The sequence below is a fragment of the Osmia lignaria genome, chromosome 7, assembly GCF_051020975.1.
Source record: "Osmia lignaria lignaria isolate PbOS001 chromosome 7, iyOsmLign1, whole genome shotgun sequence".
NCBI classification, from domain to species: Eukaryota; Metazoa; Arthropoda; class Insecta; order Hymenoptera; family Megachilidae; genus Osmia; species Osmia lignaria.
Window position 1 is genome coordinate 3,996,965 of NC_135038.1, and position 20,267 is coordinate 4,017,231.

A 20,267-nucleotide genomic window follows, 5' to 3' on the forward strand; every position below is an offset into this window, starting at 1 on the left:
AATAATAGTTGCGCGCAATTTAAGTTCTAACATTTTGTTTTATTTGAATTTTCAGAAACGACACAACTCGAAGACCCAAGGCAGGAATGGCGAGCCATTCAGGAGGCCATGCTTCGAGAATATCTTCAGACCGCACAGGACGTGCTCGAGGTAAGTCCCGGAAGTCCTTTTAATTATTTTCGTTGTCCTTAAACACGCGAGGCGTCGGTAAGAATACATATAAAAAGAACCTTTACGAGTGATAATTACACATCGTTCAAGATCAAGCGGAATGAATGTTACAAACTTTGAAACTTCCAATCTCAATAATTAAGAAATATCATTAGAAAATAATGAATCCAAGGACATGGATGCTATAAATGTAGAACACATGGTTCTATTATAAATGTTAGCACAATGTGCCGATGCAAATTCATCGTCACCTTCAACTTCTTTTATAACGCAACCAATCATTATCTTACCACCTTCGGCGACTTTTCAGTAACCTTCTGTTTATTCAAAGCATCTAAATATCAGCTGTTACGTACATCATTTCAGTGGGGAAAAAAAAGAAAAATAGATTCCAACCAAATGCAATTTTTTTTAAAGAGCGAAGGAATATTTTTAATACCGTTTAGTAATAAAAACGATAGTGACATGGTGGAATCTGGCGTTGTTAGTAGTGCAGAGATATTTCTCTTCTAACCCTCGTGCCGATGAACCTCTCCGTTAGTTGGGATTACATGCAGCGAGGGACCGATGAACTTTTAAATGAGGGACGGTGGGAGCTCTAGACAGGAAGTTATTTCGTGAGAAATCATGTTACTTCCGGTCACTCACCGCTCCCTCATCGCTCCCTCACATACCGATAATTCATATTTGTCGTTGGAACAACGATTAACATCGGATTAACTAGTTGTTTCTTCTTTAGATTGAATTATCTCAGCGGGATGTTCTAATTAATCGGTTAACTTGGACAATTCCGAAACGCGACAAGTAAATAAATATTTTTTAATGGAACGATAAAATATCTATTATAAGATTGATTGGATAGTGTATTTTTTGAATTGTTTGGTACACACCAATGGTAAATGGAAAGTTAAGTAATATTGATTGGTGAAATTGGTCGAATGTCACGAGAAGGGAGTCTGTGTTTCACGTGGGAGAAGACAGGAAGTGGGAGAATGTCGATGTACGGTATATTTATTTCGGTCGAAATGCTGTTTGCATGATGTCATCGTCGATTTTCGAGATTGGCAAAGCGGCTCGATTCTAGTTTTCAGTTTTACCTCTGGAGACTTTTTGACGACAGCTGCGAAACCGAGTTTCGCGAGGCGAGGTGTAACCCTGGTCCACAGACTAAACAACACCTTGCGACAACACCTTCTGTCCGGAACAGTGTCGGAATCTAGAAACTATACTTCTTTTCTTATTCATTTTTTGTAGGATCTCGTGACACTTGGAGGGTGGTATCGCCACCCTCTGCTCGCCCGCCTCTGTTTCGAAGCGTTCTCTTTCATTTTTATTTCGAAATCTTGTAACACGCACGATTCTAAATCTAGCGGACAGTTTTTCGAGGATTTTTGGCAATTTCGATCGATGACTTAACGCTGGGAGGTCCAAAATTAATTTAGTTTATTTATCTGACTTTGAAGTTCTCGAATAGTTCTTGGATGTTGATCGATTGTATTTTCATTTAAGATTATTTTTAACATATGCTATCTGTTACGTTATGAATTACCTATCACCGAATGAATTTATTGGAAATTTTTTTAAATGCATTCGTAGCATCGAAGGGGTTAATATTCAGGAGGCTTTGTCGGAAGTACGAGTGGAAGGGTCTGCGAGCGTAGTCACGTTGAAAGGCAATTCATATCGGTTTGGACAGGAAAGATTTGAGGGTTCGCCACAAGGAAATGCGTGCTTGGCTTCCTCCCTTGGAAATTTCACGCGTTGCTTGTGTATACGCGCGGTGCGTGCACGCGTTCTGCCGAGCACAGCACATTGGCTCAGCCAGGCTTGCATTCCGATGCAAATGGCCCTCTCCTCTTCGTCCTCGCCGCCTCTGTCTTTCCTTCTCGCTTCATCGCGTACCTTCTTCGATCTGCGTGTCCCTTTCCACGAGGATCTCCGTTCTCTCTGTTGAGCAATGGATAATCCGTGGCCAATCGCGTCTCATCATTGCTCTTCGCTCGCTACAAAAATCGTCACTTACTCTTGCCAGGCATCTGGTTCGATCCAAGTCATCCATTAGACGAGATTTTTCATTTTCATTTTCTCCATTCGTTGCGGTACGACCAAGAATTTTCCGTCGGTATTTTTTCAAATTTTTAATCAACCCCTTGATCGCCAGAAACGATACAAATTATTTGCGACATTATTTTGACCGGTGATGATCATGATATCCTTAACCGAATCCTCGTGATTCCGATGGCAATGAGACCAAGGAACATGACGATGACAAGGCTATGACGTAATCTCGTGGAATTTCGAAAGTTTTAGAGTGGAATTCGCGAAGAGGAAGATGATTAACCTTGGTGAAAAAGTTTATTTAACGTTCAAAGATTGTACGATCGATTTCTTAATTCGAGACACGGCTTATAAATTGGCTACGATTAAAATCATTCTACGATGCATGTTTTGATGTTTAATGAATTTTTTTTTAACGAGGTCACACGTGACCCTCGCGGTAGTAAAAAGATTAAGAAAATTAATGGCACCCACCGAAGGTTGAATAAAATATTGAAACAAACAGAAAGGAAGATTAGGTTTCAAAGGATTGAAAGCAAAACAGAGGAACAGAAATAACCGAAAGGGATCGTAATAATTCTATTCGTTTATCCATTTTAATAATTCATCGATCCAAGTGGGTCACTGTTCCTCGGTTTTTAATTAATCACACGAACAAGTTAGAATCGAAGGGCATCTTGAATTTACAAGCTCATCTTTTACAAATGGAATTTTAATTATTGTTTTCACTTTTTGTTCCGATAAATAAAGCTAAATGTCAGGGATACATATTCTGTTATCCGAATACTCACCTATCTATAGTTCCGATAACAGAATTATTACTGTGTTCTGATAAAAACGATTTATAGCACTAAACACAGTAAGACCGACCTGATTGATTCATCGTTGATACCTTAACCCTTTCATACTCGAAACACTCTGATCGTGAAAAACACCCTTTATTCTTTTGAAATTATATTTAAACAATAAAATAAAAAGTATGAAATTCGTGAACATTCGTTCAAATAAAATTGAATAGAAACGAAGTGTTGTGAAAAAAGAAGAAAAGTGAGGTTCATTAAAAAATTGAAAGGAATAACCTTGAACGGTGAAGACCGTTCAAATTTGGCTCGGATCTCAAAGTTTAAACCTTAACTCTTTCTCGTATCTCCCTCTTCCTCTCTGTTAGCAGGATCGCGTCGTCCCTCTTCGTTTCCAACGATTTTCCTTTTTTCTCTCTATTTTTCTCGCTTCCTCTCCCATCGCCGTGTATCCCGTGTCTCGTTTCCTCGAGTGCCTTACGATGCCTCACGACTCCTCTACTCTTCGAGGCAGCGAGATGCGAGTGGAATTTTAATTGCCATTTATTTTTGCTCGCTCAGTTGCTCGTACCGCTGCAAGTCTCGCGCGGACAGATACAAAACCGATTATGACACCGCCGGAGGAAGTTGCGAATTCCCGATGCTTTAAATTATATAGTTCGAATCCTTCGCAGAAATCCAGCCGCGAATTTTTCGCATTCCCGCGAACTTTTAAGAGAAATCTTCGCTTGCCGCGCGTACAGTACCGAGCATGGTAGGTCCACCGTAAGGAAAATAGGGACCTCCACCGACAGGAGCGCCATCTATCCTAGAAAGGACTACCATCCTCGGAACTGTACACTTTAATTAATGAAAAATCTATGGATCGTCACGTAACTCCTATGTAACAGCTCTCATCACTGACCAGTCTCAATGATTCTCGTTCAAGTTAGCTCGTGAAACGAGACAAGAAACATCGTGACTCTCAGCAAATAGGAACCGGCTGGCTGTTAATTTAAAACGTACCGACAGGTGTAATCTCTGGCCCGATGCGATGCGTTGATTACCTAGCAACGTAAACGCAAATGATGCTGCAGAAAGTGTACCTATACGTCTGATACGTATTTCTTTGCTCCTAAAATAGTGCTTACCGTATGTAACGCGTGTATATCAGCCAAGACATCCTTTTATATGTACACGTTATAACGGTTTGGACTGAAGTCGCAGTCATTGACATCGTCATTCGTATCGTCGGTATAACCAAATTCTGAACGCATGCGCCGGACGTTCAGACAATTCTCGATTACGATTCTCGAACACATAGAAAGCTGGCATAAGCATGCAAAACGTAGAAAGAAACGGTCCAGCATCTGTTAGGCAGGATTCTCGTCGTTACATAACCAGTTTCGATATATTCGTCCGCTACCATTAGCTCTTTTAACGTATCACGACGTTATACAATTTCTTGCCTTCCCCGAGGACAGGCTTTTTTCATAATACGTTACTAATGCGATATTTATACCGATACGATGCTCAAAGAAACGCTCGCTTCGTCTACTCTATCTAGAGATGGGATCAAGTTCAATGCGTACAGTACCGAGCATGGAGGACTTCCCTAGAGAAAATAGCAGGGGAAGGAGGCGTTCCCCACTCGCTCCGTTACCGGAGAGTTACCGCGCGTTGTGCCCACTATTTTTCCCCTAGGAAAGCCTACCCCTGTACTGTACATTCGGGTGCATCGAGGCTTCCGTTGATTCAGAGGGTAAGAAAATCTTAGAATAGCTAGGCTTTTGGTAATTTGGCGGTAAACAAGTGAAATCGATGACCCTCGGTTCGAGTTTACTCGACTATCCAGTCAGATTCGAAGCTACTTGGATCCCATCTCTAACTATATCCCGCAAAATCGAGTATAACGATCGCGTCGCGAGATTACACGGTTACGATATCCGTGTGCCATTGGATGTAGCGTGGGCCGGCTTTAGGACGACGATATCTTGGCAAGCGGGCAAGCAGACAAGCAAGCGAAGCAAAGCAGGCAAGCTTGCCACGAGAGATTGGAATGTCTCCCGTCCGTTCGAACCCTGTCCCCCTCCTCCCCCCCATCCCTCCTCGTCGCTCTTTCTTTCACCCCTTTCTCCCCTCTCGTCCTCACTGGCCCCCTACCACTAACTTCTCCTCCTCTCTCTTTTTCCTCTCTGTTCGTTCAACGACGTGCTCGCTGGGCCCGGCGCGGAAGGTAGCGGCTATGTATGAGGAAAGAGAGAAAGAGAGAGGAAGTTTATGCGTGGCTATAGAGCAAGAGAGAAGGAAGTAGAGAAAGATGAAAGCTTTGCTAGTGATAGAATTAACTCAACGGTTGGCTTATAGTTTTTCGAGCAATTCGCCGCTAACAAACTTGCATCCACTTTTGGATAATTTGTAAATTCATGGAGGGATCATTTTGGAAGTTTCATTTATCCCTAGAGTTTGCGGGGCCCAGGGCAAAAGTCGTAAGAGGAAATAGATGATCTTGGAATGTGAGACTCAGTGTTAGGGGCAAATAAATAGACATTACTGTAGATAATGAATTTATTAATAGCGTAACTTGGTATTACATTAGCAACAGTATCGGTAGATCGTACGAATTCCAATGAAAATAAGTCGGTTCGATCAATGGTGTAGAACGGTGGAAAGAGTACGCAAGGATATTGATCCCATCGCTAAGGCGTACTCTTCTCCCAAGTTTGAATGCATCTTGAAGAAAAGATGCCAGTTCCCCCAAGTTCTCCTCCTGCCTGTCCTCTCGGACCTCGGCCCTGGATATTCCGTCCTCGCCTGCTTCTTTCATTCCCTCTCTCTCTCCTCAGCCTCTGTCCCTCTGTGTGTTTCTCTTTTTTCTCTTCCCGCACCAACGCGACCCTTTTGGCGTAGTGGCTACCGGTGTTACGCTCGTAGGGCCCCCAGGCGGTCCACGAACGGATCCACGAAGAGCTACGAGGACTCCCGAGGGTGTACGATCGTGTGCACGGGCGGATGTGCTACTGTCCTTCGATACTCTGGATGATGCCCCGCGGTGCTGCGAATCGACTATACCGTTCGCTCTTTTCCACTCGCACCAAAGAAATAGGATGGCCGAGGAACGCAGAATATTATCGTTACATATCGATCGACGTCTGCCTCACCGTTCGCATTTTTCCCCTTTCTCCATTATGTATATACGCTCGCGAGTCTACGTATCGCGTGCTTTTTCTTTCAGAACCAACCACCAAGTTCAAGTTCGCTTCGCGTTTTCTTCTTTCGTAAAGTTGCAACAACCCTCGCGAAATCCGAGCGGTGGGGGCCTCCTTCCCCTGCAGCGGAATTTTCTCAAGCGACGTCCTCCATTCTCGGTACTGTACATTCCGCGATTTAAATCCAGGACCCATCGGTCTTCGAAGGGTTAAGCGTCGTGCTCGCGTGTCGCGAGTTTTTTTTCGGGTTTGATGAAAAAAAAGGGGATGGATTTTGCGTGAAATTCTTACGCATTGGGATGGAAGGGCCGAGGTTGGAAATGCCATAGAAGAAAATAGAGAGCGCGGCGAAGGAACGCGACAGGCCTTATGGCGTTGTTGCTCGCCATTTGCCGACGCAGCTTTTCACATTCCTACGGCTCTCTTCTAGAGGCAAACAATGTTAACGACCACGCGAAGAGATCGGAATTCCATCTCTACCGGGCGATACATAAATAGGCCGACGCTTTTACCCGGCGACCAGATAGATACGTACCCGTGTTATTATTCCTTTTTGTAACCGACTATTTTTAGAGACGGCCAGCGGAATTTCACGCTTCGCTTTTCCTTCTTTATTTTCTTTCTTTCCACGTTTTAATCCCTCCTCGTTCATCCATCTTTTCGTCTATTCAAATCGTTCGTCCGGCATCGATCGATCATAATTAAGAAAGTTCCCCTAATTTTCTTCTTTCTTTATCGCGTATATCGACGGACGAGAAATATCGGAGCAACTGTTGCACAGCAGGTTGAAGTTAATACGGATATTTTGGAAAATGTTCAATTTTCTCGAAAACAAAGCTACGCGCGAGAAACTTAAGCTTCTCGAACGAAATTCCACCTGCTTTTTTCATGCATTGTCTCTTATCAGCTCAAGAATGCACGAAGCTCGATTATCAGAGTTATCATCGAATGATAACGAGCAATTTAGTGACGTAGTTCAGATCAGATCTGGCTACTGTTTATCATCGTGTTCCTGAAAAAATAGTGACACCTCAAGGAAATGTGTTTGTCCAATTAACATTTTAACAGACGATATTGGAAAACTTGTATTATTTCAAAATAACAGGGATACGATGAAAATTTGTAGCCACCGCGTATAGAGCAATTAACGCGTTACATTAATAAACTTGGTATCTCGTACAATTTTCGTCAGTGACGAGATAATGATTGTAAATATTCGCGTTTCAGACGTCACCTCGCCGTTACGACGAAATTCTGTTTCTTCGTGGAAAATGGATAATGTAATCGACATTGTTGTTTTGTTAACTCACTGCGAACGTATTTATTTCTCAAAAGAATTTTCTTTCATTTCTGTTACTGATAAGGGATAATCGTATTGTTAGTAATTGAAGTTTCCATACGTTCTACGACAAATGACCAAGAGCTCTCCTTAGAAGACTCGTTCCTTTTACGTTTCTAAGTATGTGTCTACAAATACACGACACTAGGTTAATTGCATCGCAACTGGATGAAACACGCCACTTTGTCTGGTCATTTTTATTTCCCTGATAAGACGATTTCCTCGAAATCTCGATATAACGTTGAACATTCATCCAAAGGGAATGCACGAGTATCAGATGCCGATTTCTCCGAAAGGGAGAGGACCGTAAAGCGATATGCATACCGAATACGTTCGTCAGGATTTCTAGCCTCTTCCAGCATCTGCTTTTCTCGGAAAAGCTTTCCGAAAGCACGTTAGAATCTTCTTATTCTAACCCCCTGGCACGCGGTTTATACAACATTTAATTAATCATCCAATCTGCCATATTAATTAAAAAAGTAGTCACCCTACTTTGAGTTATATAAACCCATTGTCAGTATAAGCATTCCAATGGTCCTATTCATTCCCATTTACATTCCAGTATTCATCGGTTACTCAATCGCTACCATTCATCCAATTGTTTGTTTCCGTTGGAAATCGACCTTGAATATTTTCCGCGAAAATTGAACGAGGAATTCGCGTCGCGTCGGAGTCCGGGATTTTCTAATTTGCAATTTGGTTGGCGTTGGTTCGAGAAAAGGGAGAAAAAAATGGAAAGAAAGATGGGGGATACATTTCGTGCAAGGAGATACGATTGCTCGAAAGTTAAGAGCTTTTGCTTCGTCTGCAGACACCTTCGTTCGCTCAACGGGGCATCGAGTTATCGGTATGTACACCACGATAATGGCATCGCATTCCATTCATATCAGCATCGCTCGCTCGCCACCGCAGCTCTCCCTTCCTCTCCCTGTCTCCTCTGCCCCGGGTGCCCCGTGCCCCGTGCCCCTCCGACCACTTCCCGTCAGAGGTGCCCTCGAGGCCCGTTCCATCGCGACGCGCGCGCGCATCGCGCAGCCTCGCCGCTCCGTTCAACCGCGACGCACGCGTTCGCCAATTGTGAACGCAGTTTTACCTGGCCGATCGTCATGCTGACTTCACCTGGTGCGCATTCCTTCTACAACTGCTGGAAAACAGCACGCGGAGGAAACTTTATCTCTTTCGAGGCGCTCGGCTCGTTCGCAATCGCTCGCCCATTCGGCCCGACACTCAGGCCGCTTTTTTCTTATTTTATAATTAAACGTTTCCTCGAGAACGCGATCTAACCGGGTGTACCGGGAACCGATAACACCCGAACGTTTTCAGAAATCGAATTTTCTTTAATTTTATACGATTTCAGGGAAATACAAGTACCAGCCTGATTCTTATAATTGTTTTTCACGCGAAACTACTGACGTGGTCAGTCGAGGAAATGAAAGATCTGTGTAGCTGTAACATCTAGATTTATGTTGACTAGCATTTCTACACTCGTTACGTGTGAACGTGGAATGCGAGTTGCGAGAGGAAGTGCGTGCTTCATGCGAAAAACAATAAATAGCAAACGCACAATATAGATCCAAACTTTCTCTACGAAGAATTCTTCTATCTTACCGATAAGATGCCAGCTATTATTATGTGAATGTGCACGTGCCACTGTGTACGAGTACGCATGACTCACATATATAAACATGGTACTTTTTATAAACATGATAAGAAATTCATTTTAATTACCTCTAACACTTTGATTGTCACAAGACTGTCACCAGATACTCCAGTAATTTTTCATTGGTTTAGAATCGATGAAATTGTTTCTGTTTTTTCGTACACCATCTCGGTATGTTGATAATAATCTAGATCAAAATGTTTACAATAAACAAATCTTAATACTTGTTTTGATAATGATAATAACGTATTAATTACGCAACAATTATAAGAATAGGTAAACGTACGATAAAAGTAAGTGCGTAACAGGAAAAGCATGTTCATTAATACATGTGTTCACTATCGTTGAACATGTGTATTTAAAAGTTAAGAGATACGTTCAATTAAATTTTAAATGCATTTCGAAACGACACTGTTTTCATAACAGGATTTTCGTGCGATTCTATCTAATAATCTTTGAATTTAAGATCGTGGACTTTAAAATTGTTTAATCTTAATTTCTGGTATCTCTGCGTGTATCAGTAAATATAAAGTCTGAGCCGGTATTATTTCAGTTTAAGAATTGTTTTGTTGCGGATTATCTGAGAATGCACATGGTAAACGTTATCTTTGATTTTTTCATTTTTCAAATAATAACGAGTGATCTATAATTTCCCGCTTTAGCTGCGCGCGCAGGACGCGCCAAGTCGTTCGAAAATTGCGCACTTTTCAAAAGTAAGGGGGTCTCAGAGTTACACTACGAAAATACTACTATTCCAAAAATGAAAAATCTGCTAAAAGGATACGAAAGTTTGTTTATTGCTGTCGTTAGCACCATAAATGTTTCATGTAAATCGGCCAGAAGTCGCGGATTGTGGCGGCTTCTATGGGTAAGATCGCGTACTTCATAGTACATTTGGTACATGTTAATACCGGATGTAGCTAGTAAGTTCTAGAAATTGATGGAAACTCGAAAAGAATTTTCGTATAAAATCGAGAATTATCGTGAAAAGAATAAAAATATCATCCGGTACGAGCATGATGTATATTATTCAGCATAAATTCCTTGAAAAGTAATTATTTTTCGAGACTCCAATGCCACTTTCATTTCTTTTAATGGGACTATGTAATTTTACTGTATTCTTCTTATTGGCCGTTTTAAAACGTTTCTAATGAGCTGAATGAAGTGCAATTTAGTTCATTATTCCTCTGAATTCTAACTTATTCTTTGTTCTTTAAATATAATGAAAAACAAAGCTTAATTAAATTAATTAAGTACGTTCGATGAACTTATCCCCTTTATAATTAACAACGGAATTTAGGAATTATGAAATGGTCAAATTTAATAATTGTTTGCAAAGTATAAAATAAAATTGCATTTGTAAGGGGAGGGTAGTAGGAAAGAGCGTATGGGGTTAAAAGGGAAAAGAAACGATGCATCGAAAGTAATGAAAAATGGGGAAATTGAGGGAAAGAGAAGGAATTCCCGAAAGGGTGCATCGGGTCACGTGTGTAGTCGATCCCTTGCATTAGCCATGAATTCTTCTTTTTCTTTCCCCTTCTTCTCTCTTTCTCTCGGGAGCCACGTGCGCCCTAAGAAATTCCTCTTTTGTATCCTTCGGCCTTTGTTCGGCAACAGCTGTCCGACCGAAGAAATGCTTTTCTCCATCGTCAGTCTGCTCATTCCTGATTCTTTTTCCTGCATGCCAGCTACCGAACGACCAAATTTGAATTGGATTACCGAATTCGCTCTTTATTATTCACGTTTCTCTTTTTCCCTGAATGAATAAGACAGGAACGAGATTTTCGAGTTGATTGTGCTGACATATTTTTAGATATTTCGAAACGGTTTTGTTTTTGGGAAAAAAATAAATTCGTCATAGATGCCTAATCAGATTTAATCTCACGGATATACAATCAGTTTCTTCGAATTTCTTTTAATGCCTTTCCAGTACTGAGATAATTATTTTTGCAGGTGGACGGATAGAAGACTTATGATCTTTTTACTATGCGTCCACCTATCAAAAAATGTAATTAATCTTACAGTCTTCTAATAAATCTATACATTAAAAAAAGAAAAAAATTATTTCAAGCTAGCAACTCAATCTCAAACGGTCGGAAATTCTTCACGAAGCCCCTTTGCGTCCCTTCTTCAGCGACGCCCTTCGTATTCGCCGGAAGAAGCTGGCTTTCGAAATTTCCACCGGGTTGCGTATTCACAAGAAAATCTCACGAATGCGCCCAATTACAAAACACCGCGGGCATTCCTGAACAGAGAGATCCATACGTATAGTGGGCCCGACACTGGGCTTCGTTGGCTATCTATCCCTCTTTCTTCGTTCGTTCTCCTCATGGTATGAGCGGCCGAGTAGTTGGCGCACTATAAAAGGGGGCCCTTCGCCTCGGAACGGGGCTCCGCAGAGCCCGGCGAGCAGCGTTCAGATAAATATGCGGGAGGGGCCGGAATTCCTCACTCGGCTGCATTCCAATCGCTCTTCCTCCTCCGCCATCTCACCACCACTACCACTACCATCACCATCCACAGCCCCACCGGCGTTGTTATTTGCAACCTTTACTACTACCTGGCTGCCACTATCGCCACAGAACGCAATGCCCCAACACCAGCGACACCGATGTCGATGACAGTAACAACAACAATAAACTTCTTTGCCCCATAGTGTACACTGGCTCATCGGATAGGGGTATATGAGCATTGCACCCCTATCAATTTCTGCAGGCCTGAGTAGACTTTTGTTCCCGTTCTTTTTCCCTTATCATAATGATGATAATGGCAGCAATAGTATTTCCAGATTATTTTTTTGTTCGCGATACGAAGCATCATCGAGTATCGGCACCAGTAGCTTACAGTAATAACCGCAACTTTTTCCCATCCCTGTACGTATACACGTGCACCAATGGTTTTTTAACTTTTTGCAAAATAGGCCTACGTATAATTTACTTTTTCAACGCTCGTTTCATCGTTATTCCCGATTGTTCAGCTCATTTCCTTTTTGCTCATTTATTCACTCGGCTGTTCACGACTACCCTGCCATCTTTCTCTTGTCTCTACTAGAAGGCCCATCAAAGATATTCATTTCGCTGTTTCGCTCGGCCACGAAGAGATGCCAAGCTCGTCTTTTCCTTCGTCTTCGTCCAGAACCCCGTCCCTTTTTTTTTTTCTTCTTCTTAAAGGGATTGTCTTACTTTGTTCTCCTACGTTTCTTGTAGTTTTTGCTTCTCTTTCTCGTGTACTAAAAAGGTTGGTTCTTCTCTGGTTTTTACAGCATCAAGATCGGGGGATCGATAGACACGTGTACGCTCACGTACACACGAGGGGTACAACTCATGAATGCGCCCGTGCGTGCACGTTGTGTGTTTCGCAAGAATTATTATTGTAGGTGGTGGATCTTCCATCAAAATGCATACGGGACTCTAATACAGAGGCATATGACCCCTTTGCCCGAAGATCCTGCCCCTTTTGCCAACCAGGAATTCCTTAACAATATTTTTCGACGAGGAATTCCTTAATGATACACGAGTGTTGCGTGCCTCCTACTCTACGTTGCTTCGTTTTTAGCCTCCCTCCGTGGTTGCTACACGCACGTGATTTGCGAGTTAAAGTTTAGTCGCGATGGAGAAAGTGTTTATTCGTTCGACAACGTTTTATTTCTCGACGATGCCCTCGTATTTCGTTTTTGGAAATTACATTTGCAAAATTTGCCTACGCAACGGTGTAAAATCGTATCGGGAGACAGGGGATGGTGTAAAAAGCACCTAAAGCGGAAGAGATTTCGGATGTGCCACGGGACGAGAAGGAAGCGAGTGGATCTTTTGAAAGAGAAAAAAAAAATGATAGATACATAGGGAGATGCAAGGATTGAGGTAAGAAGAGGTTCGCTTGTGGAGGTGGAGGGAGGGAGCAGGAGAGAGGGGAGGATGGGGAAAAATAAGAGCCTCTTTCCGCGAGGCGAGCGAACCGGCTCGTACTCGATAGCATCTACGGAGCCTCCGACAATAATAGTGTGGACCGAGAAATATGCGCGCGGGGCCTGAGTCCCGTGAATCCTTCGGCGGTTTCGGGGTGGTGTGGTGGTACGAAGGCAAAAGCCCGTGGAGGGGCGAAATTCTCCGCAGGATAGCGATGGAATCGAGTGTCGATACTTGGAATTTCCGAGCAATTCCATCTTTCTTCGTCGTTAAGTCGTTATAAAATCATTAAAATGGAAGGGTTTGGTTGAAAAAACCACCTGCAAATTGGATTTTCAATGATGCCTTTACGATATTTATCATTCGATGAAACAACATAAATTTAATTTGGTTGCAATTAATTAATTAAGCGAGACGTTGTTTCGCGATGGTCATTTGTTAATGAATAATATCGTGGAAAAGATTGCGAGTGTGCGAAAGTAAGAGAAATTGGTGCCATCGCTACTGGCTCAGAGCGGGCCTTCTGACGGAGAGGGGACATATACCAAGGTCCACCGGGCCTGTTCTTAGATGATCAAAGACACGGCTGATGGGCCAGTAGTGGCCCCAGAAATTCCAACAAGGACGAGGCATAATGCGCGACTCAAGGTCGGTTCTACTACCGACCAGAAAGTCCGAGATGGGACCACGTTCAACAGGGTCGTACCGTGACCTCGTCAGGCCCTCTTTCCCCTCTTCTCCCGCTTCTCAGAGCCCCTACTCCATCCCTTCTGTCGTCCCTTACAGGCTGGCCTCCGCCAGCGACAGGATCGTGTGCTCGCCCCGCGGCGCCCTGCATGTCAAGCTTGCATACCACGACATTCCGCATCGCTGAAAAAATGCACGCCCTCGGGGGGAGGGGGGTAGTCTCGATGACGAATAACGATGCTGAAATTCGACGAGCGACCTTCTCGATATTTCACCGTTTTTACTCTTCCCTGTAATTTCTCTCTACTAGTTACTCATTGCGATAACAAGTAACAAATCATTTCCTTCCCTTTACGCTGAGGGAGAACGTTCCACCAAGATAATTAGCCGGTATCGTGGAATTTCTATTGCCGCGAGGGAAACTACGCATAAAACCGTGAAAGAAAGTAAAAATGGTAAGATGGAATTTTGACAGGAGGTATCGTAAATATTAATGGGGCGGTAGGGTAGTTCGCGTAGCACGTGTGCGTACGTTCTAGTATCAATTAGATTGACTAAAAACGAATGTCGCATGAAATGCATAGTATTCGAAAGGAAGAGGATCGAAGAGGGGAGGGGGAAGGTAGGGTAGGAAGGTGGAATGAGAATAAGAATAAGAAAGAGAGAATAGGAAAAGTAATGGAGGTGGGAGAGGGAGCAAGGGCTGAATTGCGACGGTCCTGCGGGGCCTCAGGATGAGGCCTGCCTTTTTACACCGGGTAAGAAAGAGCCGCTTGAGGCCACGGTGGTTGAAGCGAGATAAATGAAAAGACGGTGGAAGGAGCAGACAGAAAGAGAGGATAGAAGGAATGCCTATACAGAGATCGGGCCCCAGTCCAGTGTTATGGAGGAGCGAGAAGGAAGCAGTGAGATCGAAGGATTAAACGGAAGAAGGTAGAGAAGGAGGAGATATGGAAGAGTAAAAAGGAAGGATGTTGGGATATGGGTAGGGGGAAGGGTAGGTAAAAGCAGGATGGAAAGGAGAAGGGAAGGAGAGGTTCGACCGGGTGGTGCAAGAAGCGAAGGAAGAGAAGGCAAAAAGGTGGAAAAAAGGTGGGATCCCTTAAAAATTGAGACCCACAGAGGTGGGGATCGGAATTTCGGGCCCCGTAAACCGGCCAGTCTCGAGGAGGCCTTCGCGAAGATGAGGTGAAGGAAGAGGAGATAGACGCCCGACGGGATAGAAGAAGAAGAAGAGGAAGAAGAAGAAGAACGAAAAGGTGGAGGAGGTGGAGAAGAAGAAAAAGGAGGCGAAGGAGGAGTAGAAAAAGTTGAAGGGAAGGAAGAAGAAGAAGAAGAAGAAGAAGAAGGAGACTAAGGACGACGACGTGCACAACGACGACGAAGAAGACTAAGAAGAGGAAGAAGAAGAAGAGGAAGAAGAAGAGGAACCGTGCCTAGTCTACTGTGTACCCGGCATGGACCGTCAGTACACACTCTGCGTACTCGTACCGGCGCACCAGTACCGCACCTACGTGAACAATTACCATCAGCACGCTCATCATCAGCGTTTTCAACACCAACAGCAACGCCAACAATATCCCGAACAGCAACGTTCCTGCAAGCAGCCTTATCAGCCGGAGCAAATTTACGAGAACGTCGTCTCCCAATATCGCATGAGAATGTGCTACCACAACGACTACGAGAACGACGAGCAGATACAGAGATTCTACTGGGAGCAGTGCTACAGACGCGATGACACCGACGCCACCGCATACTATTACTGTGAATACGTAAGGATTACAGGAATCTCGATACACTGCTTCTTCGGTGTGTTTTAATCGCCCTTTCCACTCTGTTCAAGTGAAATTCCCCGGAATACTCAGCTAGAACAGAGCTCGAATCTTTCTGAACAATTCACGTGTCCGATAAATTAAAGTATGATTTTATAAAAATTCTCTGTAAGAAATTCCAAGTTGTTTTCGTGTGTCCCTTTCGAACACGCTCGTGTCTCGCCAGTGGAGTGATGCGAAACAGAATGGTAGCTCGATAGCAGGGCAGAACATTCCAAAGGAACGAGGTTCCGATAAAATGTTACCGTGCATCCGAAATATCCTTCGAAATTATAGTACTCGGTACTGTACCATGTTTACGACGTTTTGACGGTGGAGGAATGCAGGATGCAGCATCTTATGGTGCTCGCAGCACCTCGTGTAATAGCGTTTCTCTACTTTAAATTCCATCTGAACGTGATTTCTATTGAATCTCAATTGATTTTTTATCGTAAGCCCCATTAGGCGCAAAGGAAAATTCGAGGTCACTTTTGATCGAAAAATTCCTTTTGAAGAGTGTTGGCTCAGAGCACTTAATTAAACGCAATTGCCTTCGATACCGGTATGGTTTTTAAAAATAGTTTTTCTTAAAATTCTGTTGCAGGCGAAGAAGGAGATCTACGATGTGAAGCAACAGAGGCTATGTCTGGCCCAGGATGAGTACAATCACCTTAACAACGCTCTAACTACGCTCGGCGCATCGCGTACAAGTTGTGAGTACACCCTAACGCTAGCGGTATCTATTTTCCGGAACTTTTTAGCGTTCGAAATATCCTTTGAAGTGTAATATGGTATTTACGGTTGTATTAACAGTTAGACACTGGATTTTCAGTTCGGATTTGGTTCACATTTATAATAATATGAAGATTTCAAAGGCGTTCGAAACGAAACTCAATTAACAAAGCTATTCGTTCGTTTGCCTATAGTGTGCTCCAGTTCGAGTTCCTTGAGTACCAAGTACGATCCGGATCTGTTGAAATCCGACGTTGCACTCGCGAGGAGTCGAGTTTCTCGATTGAAACGAGAACTCGAGCAGATCCGAGCAGAAATGAATTGTACGCAACGTGGAGTGAACACCCTTTCAAGGTATAACATCGTTTTATTTTAGGATTTCATCACAGTTCCAGCATCGGTTCGTTACGGTATTAATTAACGATATTATCATGATATATTATTGATGCAGTGTCGAACAAAAGTTGAGTGGACATCATGGAGGTTGCTACAACATCACCGAGGCCCAGGCGATCATGACAGAGCTTCGCAACATTCAGAAATCGTTGAGTTCAGGCGAGAAGGAGAAGGCTGAATTGATGCAATCTCTGGCGCAGCTGAAGGACGAGCTGACGAGATTGCAGCTATGCGAGGGTAGCCCCGAAGCTAGCACCCTGAGCTTGCCGCAAGAGAAACTGAGCACAGCATCCCAGACCGACTTGTCCGGCGAATTGGTGCCGATCGGTACCCGTTTGGCCGAGATGGCGCGAATCAGGTTGCAGTACGACGAGGCCAGGAAGAGGATACAGCATATTCAACAGCAATTGGCGGACCTCGAGGAGAAAGTGACACCGGGTCAGACCGAAAGCGACAAAGACAAGCTGCTACTATTCCAGGAGAAGGAACAGTTGCTCAGAGAGCTGAGGAGCATCACACCTCGCACCAGGACGCAGCAGGACATGAAGAAGATCCAGAGCGAGATCCGTCGTCTCGAGCAAGACTTGAATAACGCCCTCGAGCTTTCGAACAAGACCATTACCGATCGTGTACGGCTTCACGAAGAGAAGCAGCTACTGCTTCAACAGTTAAGCGACGCTTTACGTTCCATGGCGGTGCTCGAAGGTCAATTGAAGACTCTGAGCGCGAGCACCCTTTCGGTGAGCAGCAGTTCCAGCCTGGGAAGCCTTAGCACGACCAGCAGCAAGGGTTCTCTCAGTTCTGGACTGAGTTTCACCGATATCTATGGCGGTCCTCAGTGTTTGGGTCCTGTTAGCTCGCAACAAGACCGACCCGTCGACATGGTCGACCTCCACAGACGCGTCGAACGATTGCTCAGAGGCTCCGAACAGAATAACCTTGTCAGTACTCCGTCGCCTGGTCGATCTCAGCCCAGTTTGTCACCGAGATCCAGTTTGTCCAGCGTCAGTCCCCCGGTTTCGCCGCTCTACGAAAATGCCCCTATGGGGCCACCTCCCGCGTACGAACACGTGGAAATGCAAAGGCGGCAGCATCAAAGACCTACCACCTCGTCGAATGCTCATTTGGATGGGAATCAGTTGGAGGATCGATTGGCGGAACTCAGGCTCAGCCAACAGCAAACCTCGTCGCACGAACAATCCTGCCTTGGCTCTCAGGACCGATTGAAGTTGGTCGGTGGTCCCCATCCACCCGTCGAACTGCAGTCCGGAAATATGTCACAAGGCAGCGGTCTAGGCAGGCCTGTGTGTATGATACAACACCAGTTGCCTTCCCAGGAACCTCCGCCTCTCTCGCCGATCAGCGAAACGCCTCCACCGACCGGAATTCGATCGAGAGCCAGCAGTTCCGGTACCAATACCAGGTCCGTTTCAGCTGCGGTTTCCGACGAAAGTGTTGCCGGTGATTCGGGTGTGTTCGAAGCCTCTAATCGTAGGAAAGTACTTGGAGTGATCGGAGACGTGGATTCGTTGGCACTCGGGGAGATGAGTCTGGAGACGGCGCAGGTGCAAATTAAGCTTAGGTTGGTTTCATTTTCTTTTTTTCTTTTTACGAACTAGACTAGGCAGTGGCAGTGAGTGGTAGTTTAGTGGTTTCAATGTAATCGGATTAATTATTTCTTTAGATACTCTGTAAGTGATGGTCTACTTCACGTTGGAATTGAACGTGCGAGGAATCTAGCTGCCCTTTTTATTCCTAACAACGCGCAAGTGTGAGTATTCTATGAGATTAAGTATTTTTAAATTGAGAAGAATCAAAATGACAGTTGTCTATCCGTCTATGTTTAGGTACATTAAGGCTGCATTGCTTCCGATGCAGCCTCCCGTTAATCACATGTGTTGTACGAAACCTGTTGTGGATTTGCGCAAACCAACTTTCGGTGAAACCTTCCCGATCGCGGTACCACTGAACAAGCTATACACGAAGACACTGCAGGTTAACGTTTGGTGCACGGGCAATGAGTCTGAGGAGTGCTTGGTACGTGCCTAGTTCAATCTGTTGTAAAATTACTAGATACCATTGGAAACGGATCTCAAGTATTTTCCAGAATCACTATCTTCATCCTGTTATTAAACTTCTGTTTCAGGGATCCGCCCAAGTATCGCTTGCAGACTTCAGTCCAGAATTGCCAAGCGTAAAATGGTACAACATACTCTCCTTTCGCTTCATGCAGCCATCCGATAGCCCTAGCACTAGCACAAGTAACAGCAACAGCAACAGCATCTCCACCAGCGTAGCGAGACAGGCTAAGCACGACAAACAAGAGTCGGATATATCGGTGTATCGTGGTGGACAGAACGCCAAGGAGGAGAGCAGCGACGAGAGTACGATAATCAGCTCTCAGACGTCCACCTTGACCAGGAATCAAGGCTGCGACGAATTGCAAACGGCCATCTCGTTGAGGCTCGAGGAGTTAGCTAATTGCTTGGGCAGTCCGGAAGAAGAGGATGAGAATGGCGGCAGTGAAAGTGGAAGCGAGGACAGTGACGAAGAGGGCATCATCGTGGAATTTGTGATGGAGGACAATGTTTTGGAGGATGTCTTGGAACACGAGGTAAATAAATATGACAAGCGTTACAGTTCATCGTGATCAAGTAATTTATTATTCATATTATTATAATCCTTTGAACAAATTGTAAATTACAGGAGGATGAAGAGCTAAACGAGGAAGCAAGGCAAACTCAAGACAAGGAAACGAACACCGAATGTATTTTTATACCAGAACAGGGAAAACAGAGGAAACTTTCCGCGGCCGGAGTTGTTTCTAATACCCTGCACGACGATAAAAATTCAATCGTAATCAAAAGAAGTCAAACATTTTCGCCCAGTGCTGCGGTTAGCAAAAATCACTATATTTGTCGGGTAAATATCGGACCTATTGAAAACGATCCATCGCTCTGATTTCGTTTAATCATTTCTTCGATGTCATTGGTTTCTGTTACAGTTGAATCGAAGCGACAGCGACAGTAGCATGCCGCTTTATCGCAGAGGTGGTCCATTCCAACGAAATTCAGTGGAGAGACGATCCCTTCGATGGCGAAGACCCTCGTCTGCTCTGAGCTGCAAAACCGCTTCGAAGAAATCCACCAATTTGCCACCTACCGCTAGAACCTCGCTAGATCTTGAACTGGATCTTCAAGCGCAACACGCCAGATTAAATAATCTTCAGGACGAGCTAAGCAGATTGCGCGAATTAAAGCAAAGGTTAGAGCAAGCTAGAGAGAAAGGAGATACCGACTTTGCTACCTGGTTGTTGGAGGACCACAAGTTCCAGAACCTTATGGCGCAAGCTGAAAGCGGGAAGAACGGTAAAAGTGCCGAGGATAAGCGAGTGGAAAAGATGTTAAAGAAAACTTCGAAAGAGATTTACAAACTAAGAAAAACAAAGGCTGGCAAAGGAAAACCCGATATTATTTCTTTCAAGTACGTATAATTCGACTTAAATACAGGTCGGTCAGGT

The 20,267-nt window shown here is 44.1% G+C and overlaps 1 protein-coding gene across 6 annotated transcripts in view; it reads left to right on the top strand.

The window, feature by feature from the left end:
- kibra (WW and C2 domain containing protein kibra) overlaps nt 1-20,267 on the top strand; it is a 29,042-nt gene that overhangs the window by 8,198 nt on the left and 577 nt on the right. For 5 of the 6 annotated variants that reach the window (XM_034335674.2, XM_034335677.2, XM_034335675.2 and 2 more), the window contains 9 exons: nt 56-150; nt 16,224-16,332; nt 16,546-16,705; nt 16,803-18,329; nt 18,432-18,518; nt 18,595-18,784; nt 18,894-19,361; nt 19,454-19,669; nt 19,752-20,230. In XM_034335674.2, the coding sequence (XP_034191565.2) occupies nt 56-150; nt 16,224-16,332; nt 16,546-16,705; nt 16,803-18,329; nt 18,432-18,518; nt 18,595-18,784; nt 18,894-19,361; nt 19,454-19,669; nt 19,752-20,230 (3,331 nt within the window). Of the gene's footprint in view, nt 1-55; nt 151-13,125; nt 15,581-16,223; nt 16,333-16,545; nt 16,706-16,802; nt 18,330-18,431; nt 18,519-18,594; nt 18,785-18,893; nt 19,362-19,453; nt 19,670-19,751; nt 20,231-20,267 lie in introns of those variants that run through there. The other variant, XM_034335676.2, reaches the window with a different exon arrangement.